This window comes from Geotrypetes seraphini, chromosome 6 (genome assembly GCF_902459505.1).
Source record: "Geotrypetes seraphini chromosome 6, aGeoSer1.1, whole genome shotgun sequence".
NCBI lineage: Eukaryota > Metazoa > Chordata > Amphibia > Gymnophiona > Dermophiidae > Geotrypetes > Geotrypetes seraphini.
The window spans coordinates 206,675,362-206,701,714 of NC_047089.1; the positions used below are offsets into that span (position 1 = coordinate 206,675,362).

Genomic DNA, 26,353 nt, shown 5'->3' on the forward strand with positions numbered 1-26,353 from the left:
AGTCAGCACTGGATCAACACCAAGGTCCAGAACCCTGCAGCGGGTGAACACGAACACCCTCAGCCATCCACTCAGGTGTCCGGGGCCGCAGCTGCGCCCAGCTCGGTTGCCTCCCCCTCAAGTCGAGAGCTCTGTCGTCCTCTCCGTCTCTGGGGCACCACTTTCCACTGATACCGCTCCAACTTCTGCGCCGATAATTTGCTCAAAACGGAATCTCCCATCTGCACCAGGCCCTCCTTCAGAAGTATCGCTTGCAGCTCCGCCACCGTCGTCGCACGCTTATGCACCCCATTAAAAGTAACCAGCAGGCCGAATGGGAACAGCCAGCGATAGCGTAAGTTGTTCTGCTTCAGCACCTCCAGCAACGGTCGAAACTCTCTCCTCTTCTGCAAAGTGATGGTCGAGAGATCCTGGAATATCTCCACTTTCAAATTCTTCCAGGATATAACACCCATGTCTCTAGCTTTCTTCACCAGACGATCCTTATCTGGGAAGTGGTGGATGCAGGCTATAATATCTCTCGGGTAATCTCCAGACTTCGGACCCAGTGTGCGGTGTGCCCTATCCACTCTCAGGCCCCCAGGAGCAGTGTCAGATACCCCATCCTCGGCCAGCAGAAACCGGCTAAGCTCCTGCACCACAGCCGCAGCATCACCATACTCCGCTGTTTCTGGAACTCCCCGGATCCGGACATTGTTCCGTCGGGACCTATTCTCCAGATCCTCCACTTGAGCACAGCAATCCAGCAGATCCTTTTGGACTGCTTTCACCTGGGTAGTGAGTCCTTGTACCGTCTCCTCCTGCTCCCCCAATCTCTTTTCAGTGTCTTCCACTCTGCCCAGCAAGTCAGCAAAGTCCTGCCGGATCTCTTTCACTGCCTCTTTTATTTTTCCTTTAACTGCTGCCACCTCCTCTTTGATCTCTGTGGCCCACATTTGCAGATCGGCTCTTGTAACCGCCGCCGCCGTTCCTGCACGCCGTAGCCGCGGGGAGGCACCGCGCTCCGAGTCATCTTCCGACGCGCTGTCTCCCGACTCGCGCGCGGACATGCCGGAGGTCCCCCGCACGTGTCTGAGGCCTCCCTGCTCTCCTCCGCGCTCCGACGCTCTGCCGGTCTCAGTTCTTTTTTTTGACGGCATCCTGGAAGCGCGCTAGGCTGCACGCTCTCCCCGCGACTCGCTCACTCGCAAATTTCAGCTCTCCCCACGGGAAAGGTACGCTGCTACGGAGTGGAGAGTCAGAGCAATGTCTCTAACCCTCCATCTTGGTCCGTGACGTCACCGGAAGTCTCAGCACCTTTAATCTTAACAATAAACTTCTACTGGTAGTGCCGCTTTTCCTGGATTTAGGTTTGTGCGAGGTGGATAGCAGGTAGGCCAGCGGTTTAAGGCCCATCTCCCATTTTACTTGCCCCGAGCGCCAATTCTGTGCACGTGTCCGCCGCCAGCACTCCCAATGACCTCCTCACAGTCCAATGCGGTCAGCCATAGCGATGTTTCTCTGACGGTGGGTGAGTGAGGGCGGGAGGGGGGGAGTCGCGGCGTGTTTGCTGCCTCTGTCAATCGGCCACTGCCACAGCTAAGCGCGCATACGCACTCCTACCTACGGTGCCCTACAGCGCACGGAAAATGGGAGCACGCAGGTGGGAGTGTGCATGCACGGCTTAGGGTTTTATTATATTATATAAGGGAAAATGGGAAACTTCCCAAACCAATAAGCTGTTCTGATTGAAAATAATAAACACTTGAACAATCAATGAACAACTAACAACCAACAGAAGCATCAAAGGAGCTCAGGTAGTGCCCCCGTAGACGCTAAAACATATTATACAGTATTCTTCAAGGTCCAAAGGGCTGACTGGCATCCAAAATACATACTTGGAGAAGAATAAACAGAATGAGACAGTAGACAGGCGCAGGAAGGACAGGGCGGGTGTCCAGAATTACATACCTATCTTCTTTTTTTTTATTTATAAATTTAATAATTACAATATCAAATGATACCAAGAAAAAAAGGATTCTTACACAAAGTTTTAACAATGCTTATACATACAACACAAAATTCCTTTTCAAGCCCATAACAATGGAGAGACATGCTACTTTTCAATTAACAAAAATAAGAAGAAAACTAAGAATTGGTTCTTGATTCATATGAATCTTTGACCATTCCCTACTATTTGGGACTCTTACATCCTCCAATTTTCTTAGCAGTGAATCATTTAAAACAAAAGAAAAAACAAACAAACCAACAACTCATTTCTGTTCTCGAGCTATTAGAAATTGTTGCAATTGAATAGGATCCCAAAATACATATTCAATGTCTTGTAATATAACAAGACATTTACATGGAAATTTTAGATAAAAAGATGCCTCTTGTTCTTAATTTCAGAAATTCTTTCCTTCTTAGTTGCGTAGCTCTTGAGACATCAGGAAAAATTCTAACCAAATCTCCACAAAATTTTGTCACGTTTCATTGGATGATTAATATTTTTTTTAATGATTGGATTTCTGTTGAAGAATTGTTGGGTGGGGGGGAAAGGGTTATAATTTCTACTTTAATGGATTATATGTATAAGAATGTCAAGTGCTGTATATTGTGGCTGGGCCAGATCCCGAGTAGGTGGGAAACCCTGGCTCAGACCACAAGTAAGATTTTAGGAACGCCTTTTGTATGGTTGGTTAAAGGAAAACCCGGACACTGGACTTTTCACCAAACTTCAGCGGGTTTATTAAAGTAACAAAAAAAACTTCACTGAACTGAATACTTGTCTCAGGCTTAGTCATTAATTTTGTCGTATATTGTACACAAGTCCAGGGCAAGCTGGGTGCGCCTCTGCTCAAGACTGACAAGCTTTGTCAACACATTGGCATCATAAAAACAAACCAAAAATGCTTCTGCAGTTTCTTCACTGCTTCTGAATTGTCCCCTCTTAGGGTTAAGGGCTTCTCCTAGCCAGAGTTGGCTTGTTACTTTACAGCTGAGCACAACAGGTGTCAGTCAGCAAGCTTTCCACTATACTTTCAGTAGGAAAAAAAAACGTTTTTGGCTTTTACTATTTTTCCTCTTTTCCTCCTAGTCCCTCCCTTTGAAGGATGTTCACAACCTGAACCCAGGTTGTGCGGGCAAGCCTCCCTTATGCTAAAGGTCTTATCACCCACCCGAACATGCCCATAACATCCAGAACTTTAATTCAATGGGCCCCTAGGAGAACTGAGATTCAAGGAATTATTTTGGCATTGCTTAATTAGGCACTGCTGCCATGCCTGTTCCAGCTCAAGACTTCATGTCCATGTCTTCCTCAAAACATGTATTCTCCAGAGCCTTCCTCACTGAGCATTTCCCAGGCTGGCTCCAGGGGATTAGGGCTCTCTATGAAGTCCTGCACTTCTGTCTGTTCCTCCCCTCCCCCTCTCTGGATGCCTGCCAACCTTCTCAAATCGTTTTCCCCTTCAGGGACAACCTCCAGCCCCTCACCCCAAAATGTGTTAGGAAAGTGATTGTACTTCCCTGGAGTTAATCTCTCTCCCCGGGTGGGCTGGCGTCCTGGAAACTTTCTTAGCTGGCTTCTGGCAGAAGGGAGATAGCAGCTATCGTGGTTTGCTGCTGGGCTCCTACAATCAGGAACAGGTGAGCCCCCTCCTCCCCCTGATTACTCTGCCTTCTGCCTATTTGAGGTTTGCATGGTTGCAGGGCTCGGTGACCAGCTCCACCCACTTCTACCTGGATTTCTCTAACCTGGGGAAAGGAGTAATAGGGACTGGCTTGTGGTTTCAGTGCCCTCCCTTCCAGAATTCCGGGCTGACTCCACCCCTGCTTTTCCCCCAGGTTCTTTGGTTGTGCTACCCTGCTGCTTTTACCAAGAGAAACAGGCTTTATTTTAGAGCTTACAGCCTTAAGGGCAGTATTTTTGACTGGACCCACAGTCTTTTTACCTGGGACAGGAGCTTCCCTGTCACAATATTTTATTAGTAATGTAATGTTTTAATATTAATCACTTGTTTGCCAGTTTTAAAATGAATAAAGAATTTATAAAATTTTTTTTTTAAAAAGTAAAGTTTCATTATTAGCATTTTATCTATCTCACTCATGCATGTTATTACCATAGTGGACCTACTCTGGATCACATCCTGAGTATCTTCCAAAAACTGTCAGATTTATTTCGTTTGTGACCAGGTGGTCCACCTCCTGGTCGGATTGTATTTTCTTTTGCGGAATATAATAACAATTATTTATTGGGAAATTTTCCGCATTGGGTAATCCCAGTATTTCTTTGAAAAATTTCCTTAACAAAATTTCAGAAGATAATAAATGAGTCACTGGGAAATTAACCAAGCGGAGATTCCTCACTCTATGCATATTTTCCAACATTTCCATTTTAGAATGTAACACCGTAAAATCCTTAACAGCAGATAATGAGACAGCTTGCAGGGTATTACTTTGAGTTTCAACCACACTTAATCTTTTATCCAAACAACTTAAATTAGAATCCACATTCTCAAACTTTTGAGACACAGACTGTGAATAGTCCAATGTTTGTTTCACTGATTCTCTGAGAAACCCTTCAACTCTAGAAATACCTAACCACAAATCTTTAAGGGTAATATCTTGTTTTTCCACTGCTAGTGGTTGGTCCTCTACTACACCTGAAAAGTAAAGTGGTTTAGGTATTTCAGTAAAGGCTAATTTACTTATCTGAGTAGAGGATACCACAAATTCAATAGAAAAAGCGGGGGTAATATTCCCGCTACCACCAGATACTGGATGAAGGAGGGGGGAAGTCCTTTCGAGGGGGCTCATCGATACACCCGATATGGGAGAATTCATATCAAGTAATGGTTGTGGTGGATTATCGGTAGAAAATGTCAAATGTCTGTCCATGGGACCAGAAACAGCAGGTGTTGAGCTCTTAGGCTTAATTTTCCTTTTCCCCATGATAACAGATTAAAGTTATACGACCTGAACTCCCGCTCCCCGGCTCCTCGTTGCTCCAAAGGGCTCCCAAGGGGCGAAACCTGCCCCTTAGGGCACACCCCTGTGGCCGCAACCGCAGCAGCGGTGTCCAATTTAAAGCAAATCACAGCCAGCAGAGACGGACCCAATAACGTCAAGGGTCCGTCTCCCACAGTGCCTGCCCGATTCCACCTCCGGACCCTGCCACTGCTGCGGGAAACACGGGGCAGCATTTTAGAGTCTCCTCCTGCGTCCCAGTCAAAAGAGGTAAGGCAGCTCCCCGGAAAAGATATTATCAAGGTAAGAACATAATCATAGGAAGACTCCAGTTCTGGAGATTTTAAAAGTCTCTCTACAGGAAAGTCTGAAGCTCAGAGACTCTCTGAGGTCACCGCTACCAGAAAAACCTCCTTTAGCATCAAATCCAAAATGAACACTTCTTCCAGCAACTTGAACAGAGCTTTGGCAAGACCTCGCAGAATCACGCTAAGGTCCCACAAAGGGAACAGTGGTTTGATCAGTGGTCTGGATGAGATGCCTGAAGCAAGAGGGCCCTACTATTGGACTCAAAGGAAAGCCATGGTAAGGCCCTTATCAAGGCCAGTTTGCAGAAAAGCCAACAGCACCGAAAATGGAGATGAAAATGGCTCCACACGTTCTTGGGCACACCCATTCTGGAAAGTCTACCACACTTGAGCATAAGCAGATTCTGTGGTCGACTTCTTAGACCTGAGAAACTTTGCGCTCTAACACTTTGCGTTCAATAGCCATACCGTAAAAGCAAAGCTCCTCCGTGCATATTGGACCCTGTGGAAGGAGGTTTGGATGCAATTGGAGGCCTTGACCTGTTCGAAGATGCATCATATCTGCATACCAAGGCCTGCGAGGACAATCTGGGAAGAATGAATGTCAATACTAGAACTGATAGGCAGTTGTGGTTCTACAAACTGGGCTAGGAGATAACAAGGACAGGGTAAATTAGAATTAGTAGCTTACCCCTGGCGTCTTCTTCGCTCCGCAGAAACGAAGAAACTGAGGACCACGCACTCCTCCGTCGGGCGGGAAGGCACTCGCGCATGCGCGGTGCGGCCAACTAGAACTTTCTAGTGAAAAATGTCCGTACCGGGGCTCCGTCGGTGACGTCACCCATGCGTTAAGAATATACTGCCTGCTTGTCCTGGGATAATAAATCTTACCCCTTATTCACTTGTGTAAGTAGGATAATATTTTTTTGACATGCCTAGCCAACCCCCAGGCTCACCTGGTATCCAGTTGACCAACTGGACCAGGAGCAGACCTCAAAAATCAATTCTGGAACTGCACAACAGACCATCTTCCACCTGCTGAAGACAGAAACATACTGAAGGGCTGGAGCTACACAGACTTTATAGAAAAACAAAAGAAGTTCTCTGCTCTATTTCCACTCTGAACTCCTGGACTGATCTTGCGAGGAAGGTAAGGAAATAAAGAAATTTTTTTAAAAAAATTGAGGTTACACTGATGCATTTAATAAGCCAATCAGCTTGCAGACATTTAAGAAACCAAATCTCCAGTTATGAGGAGAGCATCTCCACCAGAGGAAGGCAAGGGACTTCTATTACTAAAAAAAAAAAAAAAGGATAATTGTGATGTGAAGTATGTTCATTTATGATCCATGTCTATATTTTATCACACATTTAAATGGAAATATCAAAAGAACACTATGCCCCAATCTGTTGTCCCCTAAGGCTTATGGTTTCTCTTCCTTCCCACATCTGGAAATGTCCAAAAACTTAACATTACAAAATAATTTCTCACACAATCAGATTCTAAACCAAATGTCACGATCATGGTGACAACTTCAGCTTTATTTCCATTAATGTCAGAGCTTCCAATACTATTTAATGAGTCTTCAAAATGTTCTTTTCCCATCCCATCATTCAAGAATATGGGACATATACCCAAGTAACCACAAACAAATGATCCACCGATATCCCCATGATGTCCAACATGCATTTTTCTAGTAATTTTCTTAGGCGCACGTGTTTGGAAATTGGAGAATGTTTCTAGAAGAACAAAAGATTAGGTTACTTACCTCTGCTAATCTTCTTTCTTGTAAATAGACTCTGGAATCTTCACTAGTGGGTTTATGTATCATCTCTGGCTCTGAGCTGCAGGTATTCCAAACCAAACCTTTAGCCCCTCCCTAGGTGTATACATCCTGTCACGTGCCTTAGAATTCCAGTCTGTACACAAGCCAGGTAGACCTAAGAAAAACAGGAAACACCAGAAAGGAAAGAGAGGTGTGTGGGGACCTCCTGCTATACATCAATTCTGCTCAGGAGACACAAAACAGAACAATTAAAGGCAAACTATAAATAACTTTAAATTGGAACAATGTTAAAGACCAGTATAACATTGAAAAAGAAACACAGCCTGAGGGCGCAGATGGGGTTACCACCCCGGGATTCGTCTAACACTCCAACCCTACATAGAAAGGACCAGAAGGGAGTCTCAGGGAGGCTGATGAAGACAGACATCCACTTACCAGGTACTGTCAGGCGATCTGCAAATTGGACAGAAGAGATGGGTGGGTGTGAATATTCCAGAGTCTATTTACAAGAAAAAAAGATTAGCAGAGATAAGTAACCTATCTTTTATTCTTGTACAATAAACTCTGGAATCTTCAACAGTGGGACGTACCAAAGCATCAGAGGGGGCCCATCTTGCTTAGCTGCCATATCAAGTCGGTAAATCTTGGCAAAGGCATGCTCGAGGTCCAAGTGGCCACTCTGCAAATCTCCTCAGGAGAAACAGCGGAAGACATGGCCCAAGAGGAAGTCACTCCTCTGGTAGAGAGAGCCCTCACATCAAGGGGAGGCCTCTTCCCTGCTGCCACAAAAGCAGTGGAAATGACCGCTCGCATCCATTTAGAGATGGAAGAACTGGAAACAGGCCGGCCCCTACGAGCTGAACCAGCCAGGACAAACAGATAGTCCGAAAGACAGAAGTCATTGGAGGCCTCCAGGTATCAGAGACTGCAACACCCGGGCCTTGGACTTGGAGCCCGACGGAGCGAAGGCGGGCAACTGAACTTCTTGATTGACAAAGAATAGGGAAACCACCTTCGAGAGAAAGGAAGACACTTGACTGCCAGAAAACCGCAGAATCCGAGATGCGGAGAAAAGATCTCGGCACAAAAAAGCCTGTAACGCCGACACTCTACATGCGGACAGGACCTCTACAAGAAACACAGTCCTGATGGTAAGATCTGTCAGAGAGATCAATCCAGAGGTTCGGAGAGAGGACTAGCCAGCGAAAGCAAAACCAAGTTCAAATCCCACATTGGACAAGGCATCCTGAAAGGTCCCCGCCCCCCACAAGAAGCGGACAACGTCTGGAAGAGACACCAGAGAACCCCCGAGAGCAGCAAGATCCAAACATGAAAGTCCCGCAACTGGACACGGAGTGAAGGCACCACCAGACCCTCCTGGAGCCCAGCCTGTCGGAAGCATGTGCCATGGACGGGCCCGAGGGATCCACTCGAGCTCTCACACAGCAAACCTGGAAACACCTCCAGGTTTTGGCAGCGTCATACACAACAGAGTTCCAGTCACTCCGAAGCAGCGTAGTGATGACCGCAGAAGAAGAGCTGGCAAAGCCGCGCGCTCAAGAGCCAAGCCATAACACCAAAGCAGTCCGAAACTTGGAGCGCTATGGGGACCTGTGGAAGCAACCTCTGGGGATAGGGAAGCCGCAGCCCCCCCAGTCCCTGCGCAACCGCATCAGAGCCGTATACCACATTCTCTGGGTCCAGCCGGGGGCCACCCGGAGCACCAGGCCCACTTGAGCAGACACTCGGCGCGGAATGTGCCCCATCATGGGCCATAGAGGAGAAAACATACAGAAGTTCCCTCCCCGGGGGCCAAGGCGGGACCAGAGCATCCAGCTCCTCACTGCTGACCTGTCTGCGTTGGCTGAAGAATCTGGCCATCTTCCGGTGCCAGGCGGACATCATCAGATCGAAGGCCGGACAGCCATTCCGCCGAACGATGACCTCAAACGCCATCCCAGATAAGGACCCATCTCCCAGGTCCAGAATCAGATAACTGAGAAAGTCTTGTCTGAACCGTGTCTATGCCAGCCGTGGACAAGGTCACCTAATGCTTTTCCCCCAGATTCAGCAGGGGACAATGTGCGCCCCTCTCCCCCAGATAGTTGACATAAGCTACTGCTGCCACGTTGTCGGAGAACACTGAACCGCCTTCCGATGGAGATAGAGTTGAACCTGCAATATGGCCAGCTGAAGCGTTCAAAGTTCCAGGTGATTGATGGACCATCTGCGCTCCAGCACAATCCACTGGCCTTGTGCCAACACAGTTTTGCAAGCTGCCCCCCAACCAGTCTCACGTCCGACGTCAAGGTCACCCAGTCCAGGACCCTCAGAGGAAACCCTCTGCCTAGCATCACAGGAGGCAGCCCCTATGGCAGGCTGTCGCCAACCCAGGCAGCGTCACACCCAGCAAAGCCCGCCGGGAGTTCCATTGATCCAGGAAAGACAGCTGAAGAGGTCAAAGTCACGCTCTGCCCACAGAAACACATCCATGGTCACAACCATGAGACCCAAGACTTGCAGGTCCAGCCAGGCCGGCAGTACCAGAACCTGCAACGGGGCCCAAATGGCACTCCATGGCTTGAGCGTTCTGGAGTACGGAAGAAACACCTGGTTCATGCCCTTGTAAAACCAAACTCCCAGATAGTCCAATGCCTGCAGTGGTACTCAATGAATCTTCTTCAAGTTGAACACTTTAGACGCTCCAACAAGTGCACCACCTGGGGAACCGCCCAGCGGCCCTCCTCCATTGAGAGGGCCCTGAATAGCCAGACGGCTGGAGATGGATGGCCTAGCATGTTCTGCAAGCACAAGTGGGCAGCCACCACCACATGATCTTCGGGAAAGAACATGGCTCTATTGTCAGCCCGAAGGGTAAAGCTGTAACTTAACAATGCTGACCGAGTGCAGGAAACCACAGAAACCTCCTGTGCTTCTGAAAAATCAGGATGAGGAGGTAAGCTTCGTGAGATCCAGGGAAGCCAAAGATTCCCCAGGTGCTACCACTGCCAAAACTGAACGCACCCATTGCCATCCAGAAACGGGGTACGTGCAGAAAGGTATTCACGGACTCGAGATCCAGAACAGACCTCCAATCTTCAGAGCCTTTCTTTGGAATGATGAAGAATATCGAGTATCTCCCTGAGCCCAAGTCTTCATGTGGAACCGGTTCCATCATTGCCAGATCCAGCAATCCCTGAACCGTGGCCCACCCGCACCGGGCTTGTTACGGATTTCCCATGGGCAAGAAATCCAACGGAAGAAAAAACTTATAACAGAGACCCTGTCTGAGCACATCGAAGACCCACTGGTCCGAAATCACCCTCCGCCACTCCGTTTGGTAGGTCGAGAGGCATCCCCCAATCTGAGAAAGAGGAGCCAGAAGCCTGGCGTCAGACCTCCCTCTTGGGAAGGGCAGGAGGACGGGTTGTTGGAAGCCTGATGTCACACTTGATCTCCAAAACGAGATCTGGGAAGCACTCTGTTGTCAGGGGTCCGGAGTACTGGAGAGTTCCAGGTCAGCCAAACCTCTGAAAGGAAACTGGCTCGGTGCAGCCATAGAAGAAAAAACACCAGACTACCAGTGAATCCTCATCAGCTGCCAGGCAGAGACCGAAGAAGCCCCAATTTTAGCAAAAAACTTTCACTACGACAAGGAGGGTATCCGCCAAACAAGTCACCATGGAGACTAGGAAATCAAAGTCCCAAAGGACAACCCCCTCGGGATCCCGGTAGAGCCTGGAGCACCACGCATGGGCAATGAGGAGGCCACTGTAGCTCAACTTCCACCACTGCGGAATCTAAAAGGCATTTCAGGACAAAATCCAGTCGCCTTTCCTGAACCTCTGTCAGTACCACCCCTCCAACAGAGGGCAAGAAAGTGAGCTTAGTGACTTGTGCCACAGCTGAAACCACCTTCGGCGAAGCTATACACTTGGAGAATTCCAGGTCCATGGGATGCAAGCGCACTATGATCCCGGCACATTTAAGGTGACCCTCCTGGGGCTCCCAAGCCACTACAGGCATCCCATCCCAGTCCGGAAAGGAAGTGGGCAGTGAGCACTGATCACTCACGGAGAAACATTCTGCCAGCAGCTGGTGGTCAAAAAATCAGGTTCAGGAACCTGAGGACTGAGAAAGGAGTGCAGGACACAGGTCATATCAGAAGAACCTGTGCACAGCCGGGACAACCCCAAGTACTGGGAACACACCGTGGGATCCCAAAGAAAAGTCACATAGGCGGACCCTATAGAAAAAACCTGCGACAGCAAAGGAACAGAGACCAGGGCAGAAGCAATGGTGGAAACTGCCAGTCTGCTCTCCGGCGTCACTGAAAGGAAGCACATAGACATGCTAGAATCCAGAGGGAGAGCAGATTCCATCTGCAGCACTAGATTCAACGGGGAAGAAACAGGCACAGTCTGACACATTATCCGACACTTGCAGGCGGGAAATAGGCACTAGTGGCGAAAGTTGCGCTGTGTGCCGCAGTATTAGTGCTCTTAGCCAAAGAATGAGACTTTCTCCCCCGAAGCTATGCTTGCGTTTCGCTGCAGCGCGTGTCGAACCCGTTTGAGGGGGATCGAATGCACCAAAAGCGTCTCTGGTAAAAATGGAGGCAAAAGGGGACTCTCCGAAGGAAGAAAACGCAGAATCTGCGCATGTCTTGCCCCCCACGCTGGCCATAATGCACGCAAATTGTGGCTGCAATTCTCCTAGCTATCTACCGTAATTGAGGCATGAATCCATGACCATCCTGTCCTGAGGTGGTCCTCTGTGAAGTTTGGAACAAAAAGCACAGTTACTTACCGTAACAGGTGTTATCCAGGGACAGCATGCAAATATTCTTGACTGATGGGTGACGGCACCGACGGAGCCCCGGTACGGACAATTTTAGAGTGATTGCACTCTAAGAACTTGGAAAGTTCTCATAGACCGCACCGCGCACGCGCGAGTGCCTTCCCGCCCGACAGAGGCGCGCGGTCCCCAGTTAGGAAAAGCCAGCTAAGAAGCCAACCCGGGGAGGTGGGAGGGATGCAAGAATATCTGCCTGCTGTCCCTGGATAACACCTGTTACGGTAAGTAACTGTGCTTTATCCCAGGACAAGCAGGCAGCATATTCTTGACTGATGGGTGACCTCCAAGCTAACAAAAAGAGGGATGGAGAGAAGGTTGGCCATTAAGAAAATAAATTTTGCAAAACAGATTGGCCGAAGTGTCCATCCCGTCTGGAGAAAGCATCCAGACAATAGTGAGATGTAAAAGTATGAACTGAGGACCAAGTAGCAGCCTTGCAGATTTCCTCAATAGGAGTGGAACGGAGGAAAGCTACAGATGCTGCCATAGCTCTAACTCTATGGGCCGTGACGGAACCTTCCAGTGTCAGTCCGGTCCGAGCATAACAGAATGAAATGCACGCTGCAAGCCAATTAGACAACGTACGTTTAGAAACAGGACGTCCCAATTTGTTCGGATCAAAGGATAGAAAAAGTTGGGGTGAAGATCTGTGGGGCTTAGTACGGTCTAAATAGTAAGCTAAAGCCCGCTTACAGTCCAAAGTATGAAGAGCCTGTTCTCCAGAATGAGAGTGAGGTTTCGGAAAGAAAACAGGCAGTACAATAGATTGGTTGAGATGGAACTCAGAGACAACCTTAGGGAGAAATTTTGGATGTGTACGTAGAACTACCTTATCATGATGAAAGACTGTGAAAGGTGGGTCAGAAACTAGTGCATGGAGCTCACTGACCCTCCTGGCAGAGGTGAGAGCAACTAGGAAAAGTACCTTCCAAGTGAGAAACTTGAAAGTAGCAGTAGCCAAAGGTTCAAATGGAGGCTTCATTAAAGCGGAGAGAACCACATTAAGATCCCAGATCACAGGAGGTGCTTTAAGAGGTGGTTTTACATTGAAAAGACCTCGCATGAATCTGGTGACCAGGGGATGAGCTGAAAGGAGTTTCCCATGGACTGGCTCATGAAAAGCAGCAATAGCACTGAGATGGACTCTGATGGATGTAGATTTGAGGCCAGAGTCAGACAGAGAAAGTAGATAATCCAACAATGTCTCCACTGCAAGGGACGTGGGATCATGATGATGAAGAAGACACCAAGAAGAAAACCGTGTCCACTTCTGATGATAACATTGCAGAGTGGCTGGTTTCCTGGAAGCATCCAGAATAGAACGAACGGGCTGAGACAGAAGAGAATCATATGAAGTCAGCCCGAGAGATACCAAGCTGTCAGGTGTAGAGACTGGAGGTTGGGATGCAGAAGGGTCTCTTGATGCTGCGTAAGCAGAGAAGGAAATAGTGGAAGCAGAAAGGGTTCTCTGGAACTGAGTTGAAGTAGAAGGGAGAACCAATGTTGTCTGGGCCACCTTGGAGCAATCAGAATCATGGTGGCTCGTTCCCTTTTGAGCTTGAACAAGGTTCGTAACATGAGCAGTAGAGGAGGGAAAGCATACAGGAACAGATTGGACCAATCCAGAAGAAAAGCGTCCGCTGCCAGACGGTGAGGAGAGTAGAGTCTGGAGCAGAATAGGGGCAGCTGGTGATTGTGAGGAGCTGCAAAGAGGTCTATCTGAGGAGTGCCCCACTGAGCGAAGATGGACTGTAGAGTTACAGGATCGAGTGTCCACTCGTGAGGTTGGAGAATTCTGCTGAGCTTGTCCGCTAAGGAATTCTGTTCTCCTTGAATGTAGATAGCTTTCAGGAATAGTTGGTGATCTGTGGCCCAAGCCCAAATCTTCTGGGCTTCCTGGCACAAGAGGCGAGAGCCTGTCCCACCCTGCTTGTTGATGTAGTACATCGCAACTTGATTGTCTGTGCACAGCAGGAGGACCTGAGGAAAGAGAAGATGTTGGAAGGCTTTGAGGGCATAAAACATCGCTCTGAGTTCCAGGAAATTGATGTGATGTTTCATTTCCTGGGCTGTCCAAAGTCCTTGAGTTTGGAATTCGTTCAAATGAGCTCCCCAGGCATAAGGGGAGGTGTCGGTGGTAATGACAAGTTAATGAGGAGGTAGATGAAACACAAGACCTCTGGAGAGATTTGAGGATATCAACCACCATTGTAGAGATTGACGAAGAGATGATGTCACAGATATGTGTCGTGAGCAAGGATCTGTCGCTTGGGACCACTGGGTAGCAAGAGTCCATTGAGGAGTGCGCAGGTGAAGACGTGCGAGGGGTGTGACATGAACTGTGGAGGCCATGTGACCCAAGAGTATCATCATTTGCTTGGCAGAGATGGAACGTTGTGGAAGCACCTGCTGACATAGAGATTGAAGCGTTTGAAGACGGTTGGACGGCAGGAACGCTCTCATGAGGACTGTGTTCAATACCGCTCCAATGAATTGAAGTCTCTGAGTGGGGATGAGATGAGATTTGGGTAGATTGATCTCGAATCCCAGAAGCTGTAGAAACAGGATGGTTTGGTTGGTGGCCAGGAGCACCGTTTGAGATGAATTGGCCTTGATTAACCAATCGTCCAGATAAGGAAAGACTTGAAGGTGGTGAGAGCGTAGAAAGGCAGCCACCACAATGAGACACTTGGTGAACACCCTTTGAGAGGAGGCAAGACCGAAGGGTAGCACCTTGTATTGATAATGACAGCGATTGATCATGAAGCGGAGATACTGTCTGGAGGTCAGATTGACCGGTATATGAGTGTATGCTTCTTTGAGATCGAGGGAGCATAGCCAGTCGTCTAGATTGAGAAGAGGGTAAAGAGTGGCCAGAGAAAGCATCTTGAATTTTTCCTTGACCAAACATTTGTTGAGATCGCGAAGATTTAGGATTGGTCTGAGATCTCCTGTTTTTTTGGGGACTAGAAAGTAACGGGAGTAGAATCCCTGTCCCTGCTGATCTAGAGGAACTTCCTCTATAGCGTTTAGAAGGAGGAGGGATTGAACCTCCTGAAGAAGGAGGGCAGACTGAGGAGTGTTCAAAGCAGACTCTTTTGGCAGGCTTTGGGCTGGAAGGGTCTGAAAGTTGAGAGAGTAGCCGTGGTGGATGATGTTGAGGACCCATTGGTCCGAAGTGATAACCTCCCACCGGCTGAGGAAAAGAGAGAGACGACCACCTATAGGTTGAGGTAGGTGGGTAGAAATTGGAACACTGGCTATGCTTTGGAGAATGCAGTCAAAAGGGCTGTGTCGATTTTTGTTGTGGAGGTGGCTTCACAGGTTGCTGCTGCTGTGGCCTGGGAGGCTGACGTTGCTGTTGACGTTGACGCCTGGGTTGCTGGGGAGCTGCTGGCAATGGGCGAGCTGCATAGCGTCGTTGATAAGCCGATTGCTGTCTGAAAGGCCGAGTCTGAGGAGGCTTTTTCTTAGTCTTGAGCAGGGTATCCCAGCGTGTTTCGTGGGCAGAGAGCTTTTGAGTGGTCGAGTCCATGGATTCCCCAAAGAGCTCATCCCCCAGGCATGGGGCATTGGCTAACCGATCTTGATGATTAACATCAAGCTCGGATACTCGAAGCCAGGCAAGGCGACGCATGGCCACAGACATCGCAGTTGCTCTGGAGGTAAGTTCGAAAGTGTCATAAATTGACCGAACCATGAACTTACGTAGTTGAAACAGAGAAGACGAGCAGTGATGAAAAGCTTGCTGTTTGCGCTGAGGAAGGTACTTTTCAAATGAAGCCATGGTGGTAAGAAGATGCTTAAGATAAAACGAAAAATGAAAAACATAGTTACCAGATCTGTTAGCCAACATTGCATTTTGGTAGAGCCTCTTACCAAATTTATCCATGGCTTTGCCCTCTCTGCCAGGAGGTACAGAAGCATAGACACTAGCCCCTGTGGACTTTTTAAGAGTAGATTCCACAAGCAGAGATTCACGCGGAAGCTGGGGCTTATCGAAACCAGGAATAGGAATTACTTTATACAATGAATCTAATTTACGGGGAGCTCCTGGAATCGTTAAGGGAGTTTCTAGGTTCTTATAGAAAGTCTCCCTCAAGATGTCATGAAGAGGGAGTTTCAAAAATTCCTTTGGAGGCTGATCAAAGTCAAGGGCATCTAAAAAGGCTTTAGACTTTTTAGATTCAGCCTCCAAAGGAATGGATAAAGAGTCACACATGTCTTTCAAAAAAGAAGTGAAAGATGTGGATTCATTTTGAGAGGATGGGTCAGGCACAGCAGGCTCATCCTCATCTGAGGAACATTCACCCTCAGACAGAAAGGGCTCTTCAGAGTCACACCACAGATCAGGGTCCCTGATATGGGAACTACGGTCTCGGGACTCTGGGGTGGATGGTTCCAAGTGCCGGGATTTGCGCACCGACTTACCCGACCTCATCGATATGGTACCGGGAGACGTTACCGGTTGCACCGGTGCCGAAGTCTGTACCGACTGATGCTGGGCTCTCGGTTCTGGAGCAAGAACAGGCATCGATATCGATGAGGCCGAGTGGACCAGTACCGAAGCGGATGCTGCAGATAACAGGGGTTGGTCTACTACCGGTACCGGTGGTTCAGACCGGACCGGCACCGGAAGGTTCGGTGCCAATAGAGCAGGAAGGAGTTGTTGTAACTGCTCCTTTAGCTGCACTTGGAGGACGGCGGCAATGCGCTCATCCAAAGAAGGCACAGGTACCGCCTTTTTCTTTTGCGGTATCTGTGGTGCCGCTCGACGCCCCGAAGATGAAGAGCCCGAGGTCGAGGGACTCACCTCAATCGGGGCGGAGCGCTTCCGCTGGCGTTTCACAGTCGGCAGGACTGGGCTCGCTGCAATAGAGACCGGAGGACGCTCCAGCGGGGAAGGCTTCTTAGCCGGCTTACCTGGGTGCGACGCCAGTGTGGTATCGCGCGGCGTCGAAGAAGTAGGTGCCAACTGTGAAGGTGCCGATGCCGGTGTCGATGGTACAGGATCGGACATATCGGCACCGAAAAGTAATCGCTGTTGTATCTGGCGATTTTTCAAAGTACGTTTTTTCAACGTGGCACAGCGGGTGCAGGTGGAAGCCTGATGCTCAGGACCCAAACACTGTAGGCACCAGTTGTGCGGGTCCGTGAGAGATATAGGCCGAGCACACCGCTGGCACTTTTTAAAACCTGGCTGAGGGGGCATGAAAGTAAAAACGGCTTCCGCCAAATCGAAGGCCGAGGCCTCGATGGTGGCATTAGGCCCCGCCGGGGAAAAACCGAATTGAAGAAAAAAATAAGTTTTTTTTTTTTTTTTTTTTAACAAAAATAAAATAAAAGAAGAAAAGGCAATAGAGCCAAAAGGGTTTACGCGAGCGGGAAGGCGTAGAGAAAAAATTTCAACGGCCGTTGAAAAATGCGTCTTCTTAGCTCCGCGGAAACTAAGAAACTGGGGACCGCGCGCCTCTGTCGGGCGGGAAGGCACTCGCGCGTGCGCAGTGCGGTCTACGAGAACTTTCCAAGTTCTTAGAGTGCAATCACTCTAAAATTGTCCGTACCGGGGCTCCGTCGGTGCCGTCACCCATCAGTCAAGAATATGCTGCCTGCTTGTCCTGGGATAAACAAAGCTTCTAAGGGCAAAAAATATACAGTGGTGCCTCGCATAACGGACGCCTCGCACAGCGAACGCTGCTCATAACGAACTTTTTGTCTTGCTCCCTATAACGAACTTCGTTTCACACAACGAAGTCGCCCGAGGGGCCCGGGGGGGGGGCGGAACTACTCTCGCCACTTCCTAATGTGAGCCGGGAACAGCAGCACCCTCCTGTCTGAATGCAGTGTTCCATCATCTCCCTCCACCTTACCTTAAAAACCGAGTTTTCCGGCTTTCTTTTTCGGCCAGCCACACACTTTCAAAGAGCAGCACATGTGCGCATGCTCTGTTGTTCAATCTTCTCCTCTGACGCAACCGGAAACCGGAAGTTACAGGAGAGGAGAACATTGATCAACTCCAGCAGCTGCGCGTGCACAGCTTTTTGAGATCGTGCGGCTGGGTGAGGGAGAAGGCTGGCAGGCTCTGCATGTGAGGTGAGGTGGAGGGAGGGAAATGTAGGGCTGCAGAACGAATTATTTTGTTTTACAGGTATTCTTATGGGACAACAGGGCTGCAGAACGAATTATTTTGTTTTACAGGTATTCTTATGGGAAAACGCGTTTCACACAACGAACGTTTCACATAACAAACTTGCTCCTGGAACGGATTAAGTTCGTTGTGTGAGGCACCACTGTACTTTTAAAAGTTTTAAAGAAAATCCAAGATGGTAGCTATGGGTGCCAATTTTACCCTAAAACGGTCCGGGAAAATCATAGGGAACCCAGAAAAACAGCGATTTTTTTAATTTTACAGGTGTTGGGGAGGGGGGGTTAGGGCATACAGGGAAGTCACCCAAAAAACCCTTTCTAGGACCCCCCAAAATTGTCAAACTCATGGGTACACACTCACAGACATGTACTGCAATAGATCTCAATGGCAGCCAACTAATAGAGCAAGCAGAGAGATCATACCTCAGGAGCTGATAAAAAACTGGATTTCAGATCTTCTGACTGCCTCACTTTCCCAGTTACCCCAGACAGGGATTCTCTGGACCTCACCGGAAAATTAGGGAAGACCCGCGGTCCAGTTCCGATCCCAGCATACCTCCACAGAACCGTGCATCCTGTGCTCTACCCTTTAGCGGACGAACCTAGGGTGAGGTGGCTCCCGATCTGACCTGCAGGCTGTCTGAGGGGTTTACTGCAGGTCTGCCAACAGTGCCGCCCCCCCCAAGATGCAGACGATGTAAATACAAAGGTTTATGATCTCTCGCTGAAGGGTGAATTCACAGCACAAGGGCAAAACCCGGGCCATAAGACGAATTAAAAGAACTAGAAATGTAACATTAAGCACGAGCAGAAAAGAGCAAACCAGCAGTCAGAGCTGCAGGAAGACTGGAATTCAAAGGCACGTGACAGTATGTATACACCTAGGGAGGGGCTAAAAGTTTGGTTTGGAGTACCTGCAGCTCAGAGCTAGAGAGGATAAATAAACTCGCTGGTGAAAATTCTAGAATTTATTGTAAAAGAAGGTTCATTAAGGCTTTTAATTTTCTATAGATCTTCATATTATCCTTAAAGCAGATTCAGCTGACTCAATTTTGTAACTTTCCGTTCCAAATTTTCCCTAGTTCAGCAATTATTTTTACATGATCTAAGGTTACCACAGAAAGCTCAGTAATATAAAAACTAAAAACTTTAAAATTGATCAGATAAATTTCCCCAAATTAGTAATAGCAAACCAAGCTACATTAAAACATTATTACTTTAAATTTTTCCAAATTATGTTGTGATAAGCTTTGGAAGTCAAGCAATGGTTCACCTTCCTGTCTGACCAGGGTCCTAACAAGAGGATCAAGTGTTATTCCTCTAATACCAATGGCTACTCCATCCAAATAGGCCTCACTTGGGTTTCAAGCATCTTGATCAACTTTGAGCTGGAATCCACTCCTGCTCCTCTTAATCCTCTATGACTGCAGCAGTGGGGGGCAGGGAATTGCCTGTGTTCTCGGGACTCAGTAACAATCTGGAAAACACCGACTCCCTCTCTTTGGCATTCCTTCCCTCAACAGCTGCACCACAGAAATATGGGCTAAGTCAGAGCTCCAAGACACAAACTCAACTATTGGGCCAACAAGACAGGAAGGAATCTGTTCCACCAAGAAATATGGGCATCCTTTCCTCTAACCCAGGGGTGTCAAACTCAATCACACTAAGGGGCTAAAATCCAAAACACAGGCAAAGTCACGGGCCAGACTCTGCCCAATCTCTGCTCCAGACCCCGCCCCCATAATAACAATTTTTTCCATTCATTTTTCATATTCAGTATACACACACAAAATATAATCTTATCAACACATAATGGTAATGGTTAACCACAAAATTAAACTACACAAAACACACTGTATGCTTCTCAACATTCCTACCAAAACATAGATAACCCCTATGCAAATACAGGGCCAATCACACCGGCGGTGTAAATTACTGGCCGGCAATGGGGTGCGTCGCTGGGGTAGTTTTTGTTGTGTTCCAGACACGCACAAGCTTATGATCACTGCAGCCCATGAGTGCTATTGTTGCCGTCAGGTGAGGGCCCAAAACAGAAAGCAAGGCGACATCGTGAAGCCCTGTTTACTCCCCCGTAATGCCAGCCCTGAACCACGGGCCACAAAAAACAGTCAGGAGGGCCGGATTCGGCCCGCATGACATGTGTTTGATACATGTGCTCCAACCCAAACAGGTAAAAAACAAAAAGAACTCAACACACCAGAGCAAACACCATCTTGCACCATCCAGGTTGCTTTTTAGACTCTGTTTTCCTCTTAGTCCTTTGAGCTCAACTAGAACTAGAATTGTGATCTACTGCCAAGACCTTTATTCTCAACTGCTAATTTTTCCCCTATTTTTTATCCCCTTCCAATTTACTTTATGTTATTGTAGGGACAGTTCTCCAAGGTCTGCAATTCCCTCCTGCTTCTCCCTTCCAAGGGTTATTAAGGCTACCTCAGCATCATCCTTAGCACCAGCCAACCCAAGGAGTGAAAGACCTGAGTCATGAGTCAAACTCAGGTCCCTTTAAACACAATGTACAAGCTAGGGTACTATCAGGCTAGCTTAACTTGATTGCTCTGGTTTTTGAGTCCAAGTTCCTTCATCAAACTAATATTTTATAGGGGCAATAATACTGTTCCTTTTACTGACCTTTGTAATAGTGATGAAGTCGGATCCAAAGAAGACACTTTTAACTCCTTCAATCCGGAATAACTGCCTTTAAAAAAAGGGTTTCAATTAGTGAATCATCATATAGACATTTGCAGCCTCTCTTTAGTGGTCATAAACTAAATTAGGTGATAATCAGGGGGCGATTGCATCTACAGCCCAAGAACTATTCTCAAACACTTCCTTTCCCTATTACACCTAAAACTAAACTATCAGTTGTTTATACTGTATTAAATTGGAACAGGGGTAGGCAATTCCGGTCCTCAAGAGCCACAGGCAGGTCAGGTTTTTTAGGATATCCACAATGAATATATATATGAGATGGATTTGCATGCATTGCTTCCTTGAGATGCAAATCCATCTCATGCATATTTATTGTGGATATCCTGAAAACCTGACCTGCCTGTGGTTCTTGAGGACTGGAATTGCCTACCCCTGTATTAGAACGAAAACATTTTCACTGTGTTTGTACTTCGTCCCTAACATAAATGACCGACAAACTCTGGAAAAAGACAACAGGCTCCTTAAGGAATCAATATAGAACACCACAACATGATTAATCTCATCTCAATACTGATCCCTAACAAACAGGATATACTTACGGCCTCTTTTACAAAGCCGCGCTAGTGGCTGCTCTGCGCTAATGGCCCCAAAGCCCATAGAGAATTAAAGGCCTTCGGGGCTGTTTCCACGCGGCTTTGTAAAAGAGACCGTTAATGTTTAGAGAATTTGAGGCCAAAGCAGTGTTTCTTACTGCATTCTCAGTCCAGTCTGACTTTCAAACAATCTAAGCAAATGCATGTGAATTGAAAAATATTAAAACAAATAAACAATCCCAATGTCATAATTGGGTCTAACCCTGTCCTAGGAACTATTACAATAGAAACTGAGGCTGGTCTGAGCAATTGTTTGGTAATCTTTTGCAGTTTGTGTTGAAAATAGTAAATGGGTCACAAGTAGAAAGAATGGTACTAGTTACTTTGAAACTATCCCCCTCTTTTACAAACGCATAGCGCAGGTTTTAGCGCTGGCAGTGATGGTAACTGCTCCAACGCTTAGGATTCTATGAGCGTCAGAGTAGTTACTGCCACTGCCAGCATTAAAACCCACACTATGCGCTCATAAAAGTATTGTAACCAAAATGTTCTTAATTAAAAATTAGAACATCAATATTCAACATAACTTTAAAAAAAAACAAAAAACACAAATTATATTCAACCAGAATTCCCACTACAAAAAGCCTGTCATATTTATTCTTTAATGAAAATCAAATCCAACCAACACAAAAGAGGACTAAAACAGAAGTCAATCCTTGCTGGTTATAATACCGCTCTCAGAAATCTGTGCTGTCCTCACACTACAGTGTTCGGGACCATACTCACAGGTAAAAGATATCTTTCATTGAGTCGGTATATTTTATGCAAAAACCATAGCCACGCAAGCTCATATAAAGTGCTGAGTGCAATAAATAAATGACTTTTTTAAAAATAGATATCAAAAAACTTTATGCACTTATCTTATACAGAGCTGGCTTGTGGTTCTTGGTTGTTCATTATATGGCTGAACGCCCTACGGGACCCGTTTCACCACAAATAAAGGGCTTCTTCAGGGGTCTTTTATTATAATTAGAAATGTGCTACAGTATTAGTATTAACACAAAATGGCGCTGGCCATTTATTCTTTAACCTGTGACCCTAATTTTAAAAAAAGCCTGGATTAGACCCAGTGAACATTATTCTTGTAAATATTTTTGAGAAATCTGTTACATGGATGAAATAGAGGGTTTAGATAGATCCTTATCAAGCAGGTTTTAGTCAAATTCTTAGCACAGAGACAGTGCTTGTAGTGGCTGTGACTGATGATGTCTCCTCTTATTCCTCAGTTTTCATACATCAGCAGAAACAGCTTCTACCTTTAAGAAGTATGGGTTGATGACTGAGCCAGCATGTGCACCTTCTCCCAAGCCCTGCCTCCCATATGGAAGCATGGCTAAGGTGACCATTCGTCCCGTTTTGAACAGGACAGTCCCATTTTCAGATCCCCTGTCCCGTTGTCCCCACACACAGCTTCGGGACGCCAAAATGTCCCATTTTCAGGGACAGCATCCCGAAGCTGTGCACGGGGACAACAGGACAGGCGATTGCTTCCTGTCCCTCCCTTGCCGCACCAAAAAAAAATTTTAAAAAACCTCTCTCCAGGCCCGATTTAGGTCCACCGCCGCTGCTCCTCTGCTGCCACTACTCGCACCCGGAAGCCTTCTTCCCGACGTCAATTCTGACATTGGAGAGGATGTTCCGGGCCAGCCAATCGCTGCCTGGCTGGCCCGGAACGTCCTCTTTAATTTAACGTCCTCACTTCCATTTAATTTAAGAGAAGAAAAATCACTGAGCAAGTTTAAAAGTCTCCTAAAGAGCTGGCTATTCAAGGACGCTTTCCAATAGATTTGTTATAACCTATAATAGCTTCAGGAAGACGATCTAATAGAATTAAGCAGGTACCTGTTCACCAACCTTCTGTGTCTTGACCCTCCCCTGGTTCTATTTTTACTTTTATTTTTTTAGAATTGTATTTATGTCAAATGCTGTCAACTGCCTCCCTCCTTACATGTATTACTGTATTAGTAGTGAATGTTATGTTTGTCGGTTTTTAATATTTTACTTAATTTTTGAACTTATGTAAATCGCATTGGATTTGGACTATGCGAAGTAATCAAAGAAATTAAATAAACTTGAAACTTGAAGGCTGGCTCTGGGGGAGGTAGGCAGGCTGGCTGGCTTTGGGGGAGGTAGGCCGGCAGGCTTTTTGGGAGGGGGTGAGACAAAGGCTGGAAGGCAGTGAGGGGACATAGGAAGGAGGGATGAAGGAAGGAGAGAAAACGGCAGAGAAGGGGGGGTTGTAAGTAGAAGAAAGACTAGAGAGATAAAGGCCTGGATCAACGCAGAAAGACAGGAGGCAGAAGCAGGACTTTGGGAGGTGCAGACAGAGGGGGAGAGCCCCTGAGGAAGAGCAGAGAGAAGCAATATCATAACAGAGGAGGGAGAGAGAGAGAGAGGGAGACCTGGAACAAAGGTACAAAGGAGAACTGACACTGGATCTGGGGGCACTAAGGACACAGGAAGGAGGCACTGGGGGCACTAAGGACATAGGAAGGAGGCGCTGGGGACACTAAGGACATAGGAAGGTACTGGGGGCACTAAGGACATAGGAAGGAAGGAGGGAGGGAATAGAAAGGGACAATTGTTGGACCTGAGTGCAGAAAGAAATGAAAGATAGGATGCACAGTCAGAAGGAAACGCCACCAGAGACTCATGAAATCACCAGACAGCAAAGATAGGAAAAATGATTTTATTTTCAATTTAGTGATAAAAATGTGTCAGTTTTGAGAATTTTAACTGCTGTCTATATTTTGCACAATATTTGTCTATTTTTCTATAGTTACTGAGGTGACATCATTGAAAACCCCCCAAATATAAATAATTAACATTTTCTTTGCGTATAGGGTGCTTTGTGTTTTTTTTTTAATTTTATGGTTACCATTATGAAATAATAAGATATTGTGTGTACATGAAAAATGAATGGAAAAAATTGGGGGCGGGGCTAGGGCGGGATTGGAATGGGGCTAGGGCGGGATTGGAATGGGGCTAGGGCGGGATTGGGGACGGGACTGAATATTAATAGATGTCCCGTTTTGATGAAAAAAATAAATGGTCACGTTAAGCATGGCCCGAGATAATGTTGATGAGTTAAATATCATGAAGCATTGTAGAGCGACTGTATGGTGGATCTGGAAAGGGATCAGGGAGATACCCGCCAAAATGGGGGGTGTCTGTTTATATTCGGATCCTCAAAGTCTGCATGCTCCCCTGCCCCCACCCTGACCCGATGCAGGCCTCCCGCAGACCTGCCTTAAGCCCTGGTGGTCCAGTGGTGAGCCGGGGCAGAAGCGATTCTTCCTGTGTCCTGTTCCAGCCAACTGTTAACCACCCTGCTTCTCTTATGCCTCCCGGACCCCTCTCCAACATACCTTTTGAACCTTGGTGGTCTAGAAGTGAAGCAGGGCAGAAGCAATTTTTCTTCGCTCTTGCCCTGTGCGAAGCCACGATCAGAAAGTTCCCGGGGTGGGCTCACAATCTTTTTTTTTTAACCTGGGTCAATGAAAGGTTAAATGACTTGCCCAAGGTCACAAGAAGAAGCAGTGAGAATCAAACCCAGTTCCTTAGGATCTCAGTCCGGTAAAGTATAGACGATCCAAGATGGCCGACGGTCCCGGACGCTGAATAGCACGCCGGAGAAGACTGCTTGGAAAACTTCGTTTGGAGCGAAGAGGAGAGGCTGCAGCGCCGCTGGAGCCTCGCGGCGTTCAGCGATCCCCTCGTTCGGCAATATTGAAGATCTCCTGCGTCGGATGCAGGATATCCCGGCAGCGTCGGCACCCCCCCCTCCCCCCGTTGGTGATCTCCTTGGGGCTAGAAACTACGCTGAGCCCTGACACTAGGGCACCTCCCCCACCTCCTCAGGTTACCAGCTCCCCACGAGTGGAGGAGCTGCTGGAAGAAGGCAAGCACCTATCCTCGGAGGCTAGGAAGAACAGAGAGGGGAGCGTGGAGATGGACTCCCTGAGTTCTCAGGTGAGTCCAAGAAGAACCGAGGACTTGGAAACATCAGGGATTATTTCAGCCCAGCAGAAGGATTGCCAGAAACAGCTGATAACTGGTGAGACTATTCAAACTTTTAATCTCTCATATGTTATTGAAAAACCCAGAGAAGTAACACTGGACTCAATCTGGGATTTAGTTGCTGACCTAGCCAAGTCTGTTAAGCCCCAGCTTTTGCAGCTGGAAAATAAAATCACTCTTCAAGAAACTGAGATAAAAAATATAAAAGTTGAAATTGATGAATCCAAGAATTCTATTGTGAATATACAACAGGAGTTAAAAGCATCAAAACAGCTTAGTGAAGCAATAGCAAAAGATAACACAAATTTGCGTAGAAAATTGGAAACTTTGGAGAACTTTTCTCGTAATAATAATCTCCGACTGATTAATTTTCCTAGGATAGCCTCGGTGACACCTAGGGATATGTTGAAACGTTATATGTTGGAGATTTTGGGTATTCCAGAGGATACATTACCACCATTTACTCAAGTATATTACCTACCAATGGAAGCTATTAAATCACCATCTAAACAACAGGAGGATAATCAACCACTTAATGTTTCAGCAATCTTGGAACTTTCAGATAGGGAGCTTGCATCTCCGGCAACATTGCTTCTTACTGTGGCTCTTGCACCAGATAAAAACTGGTTGCTTAGATTGTTCTTTAGAAATAAAATGAAAGAATTTCTTGGACATAAAATATTAATGTTTCCAGATTTGGCACGGGAAACCCAGAGAAGAAGGCGAGAGTTTCTTTTGATGAAGCCAGGTGTTACATCTCTTGGAGGGACTTTTTTTCTACGACATCCTTGTAAATGTGTAATACAATACCATATGAAGAAATATGTATTCTTTGAGCCATTCCAGTTGACAGCCTTTCTGGCAGGAACTCGACTGGATGAAGAGAAATCAAAGTGAAGTGCAATTGAATAAATGATATCCTTCCTCAGCCAAGGGATCTTGTTTTCCTAATATTTGAATT

The 26,353-nt window shown here is 47.0% G+C and overlaps 1 protein-coding gene across 3 annotated transcripts in view; it reads right to left on the reverse strand.

The window, feature by feature from the left end:
- NFU1 (NFU1 iron-sulfur cluster scaffold) overlaps positions 1-26,353 on the reverse strand; it is a 78,074-nt gene that overhangs the window by 43,331 nt on the left and 8,390 nt on the right. For all 3 annotated transcript variants that reach the window (XM_033948080.1, XM_033948078.1, XM_033948079.1), the window contains one exon: positions 20,699-20,765. In XM_033948080.1, coding sequence (XP_033803971.1) covers positions 20,699-20,765 — 67 coding nt within the window. The remainder of the gene's footprint in view (positions 1-20,698; positions 20,766-26,353) is intronic.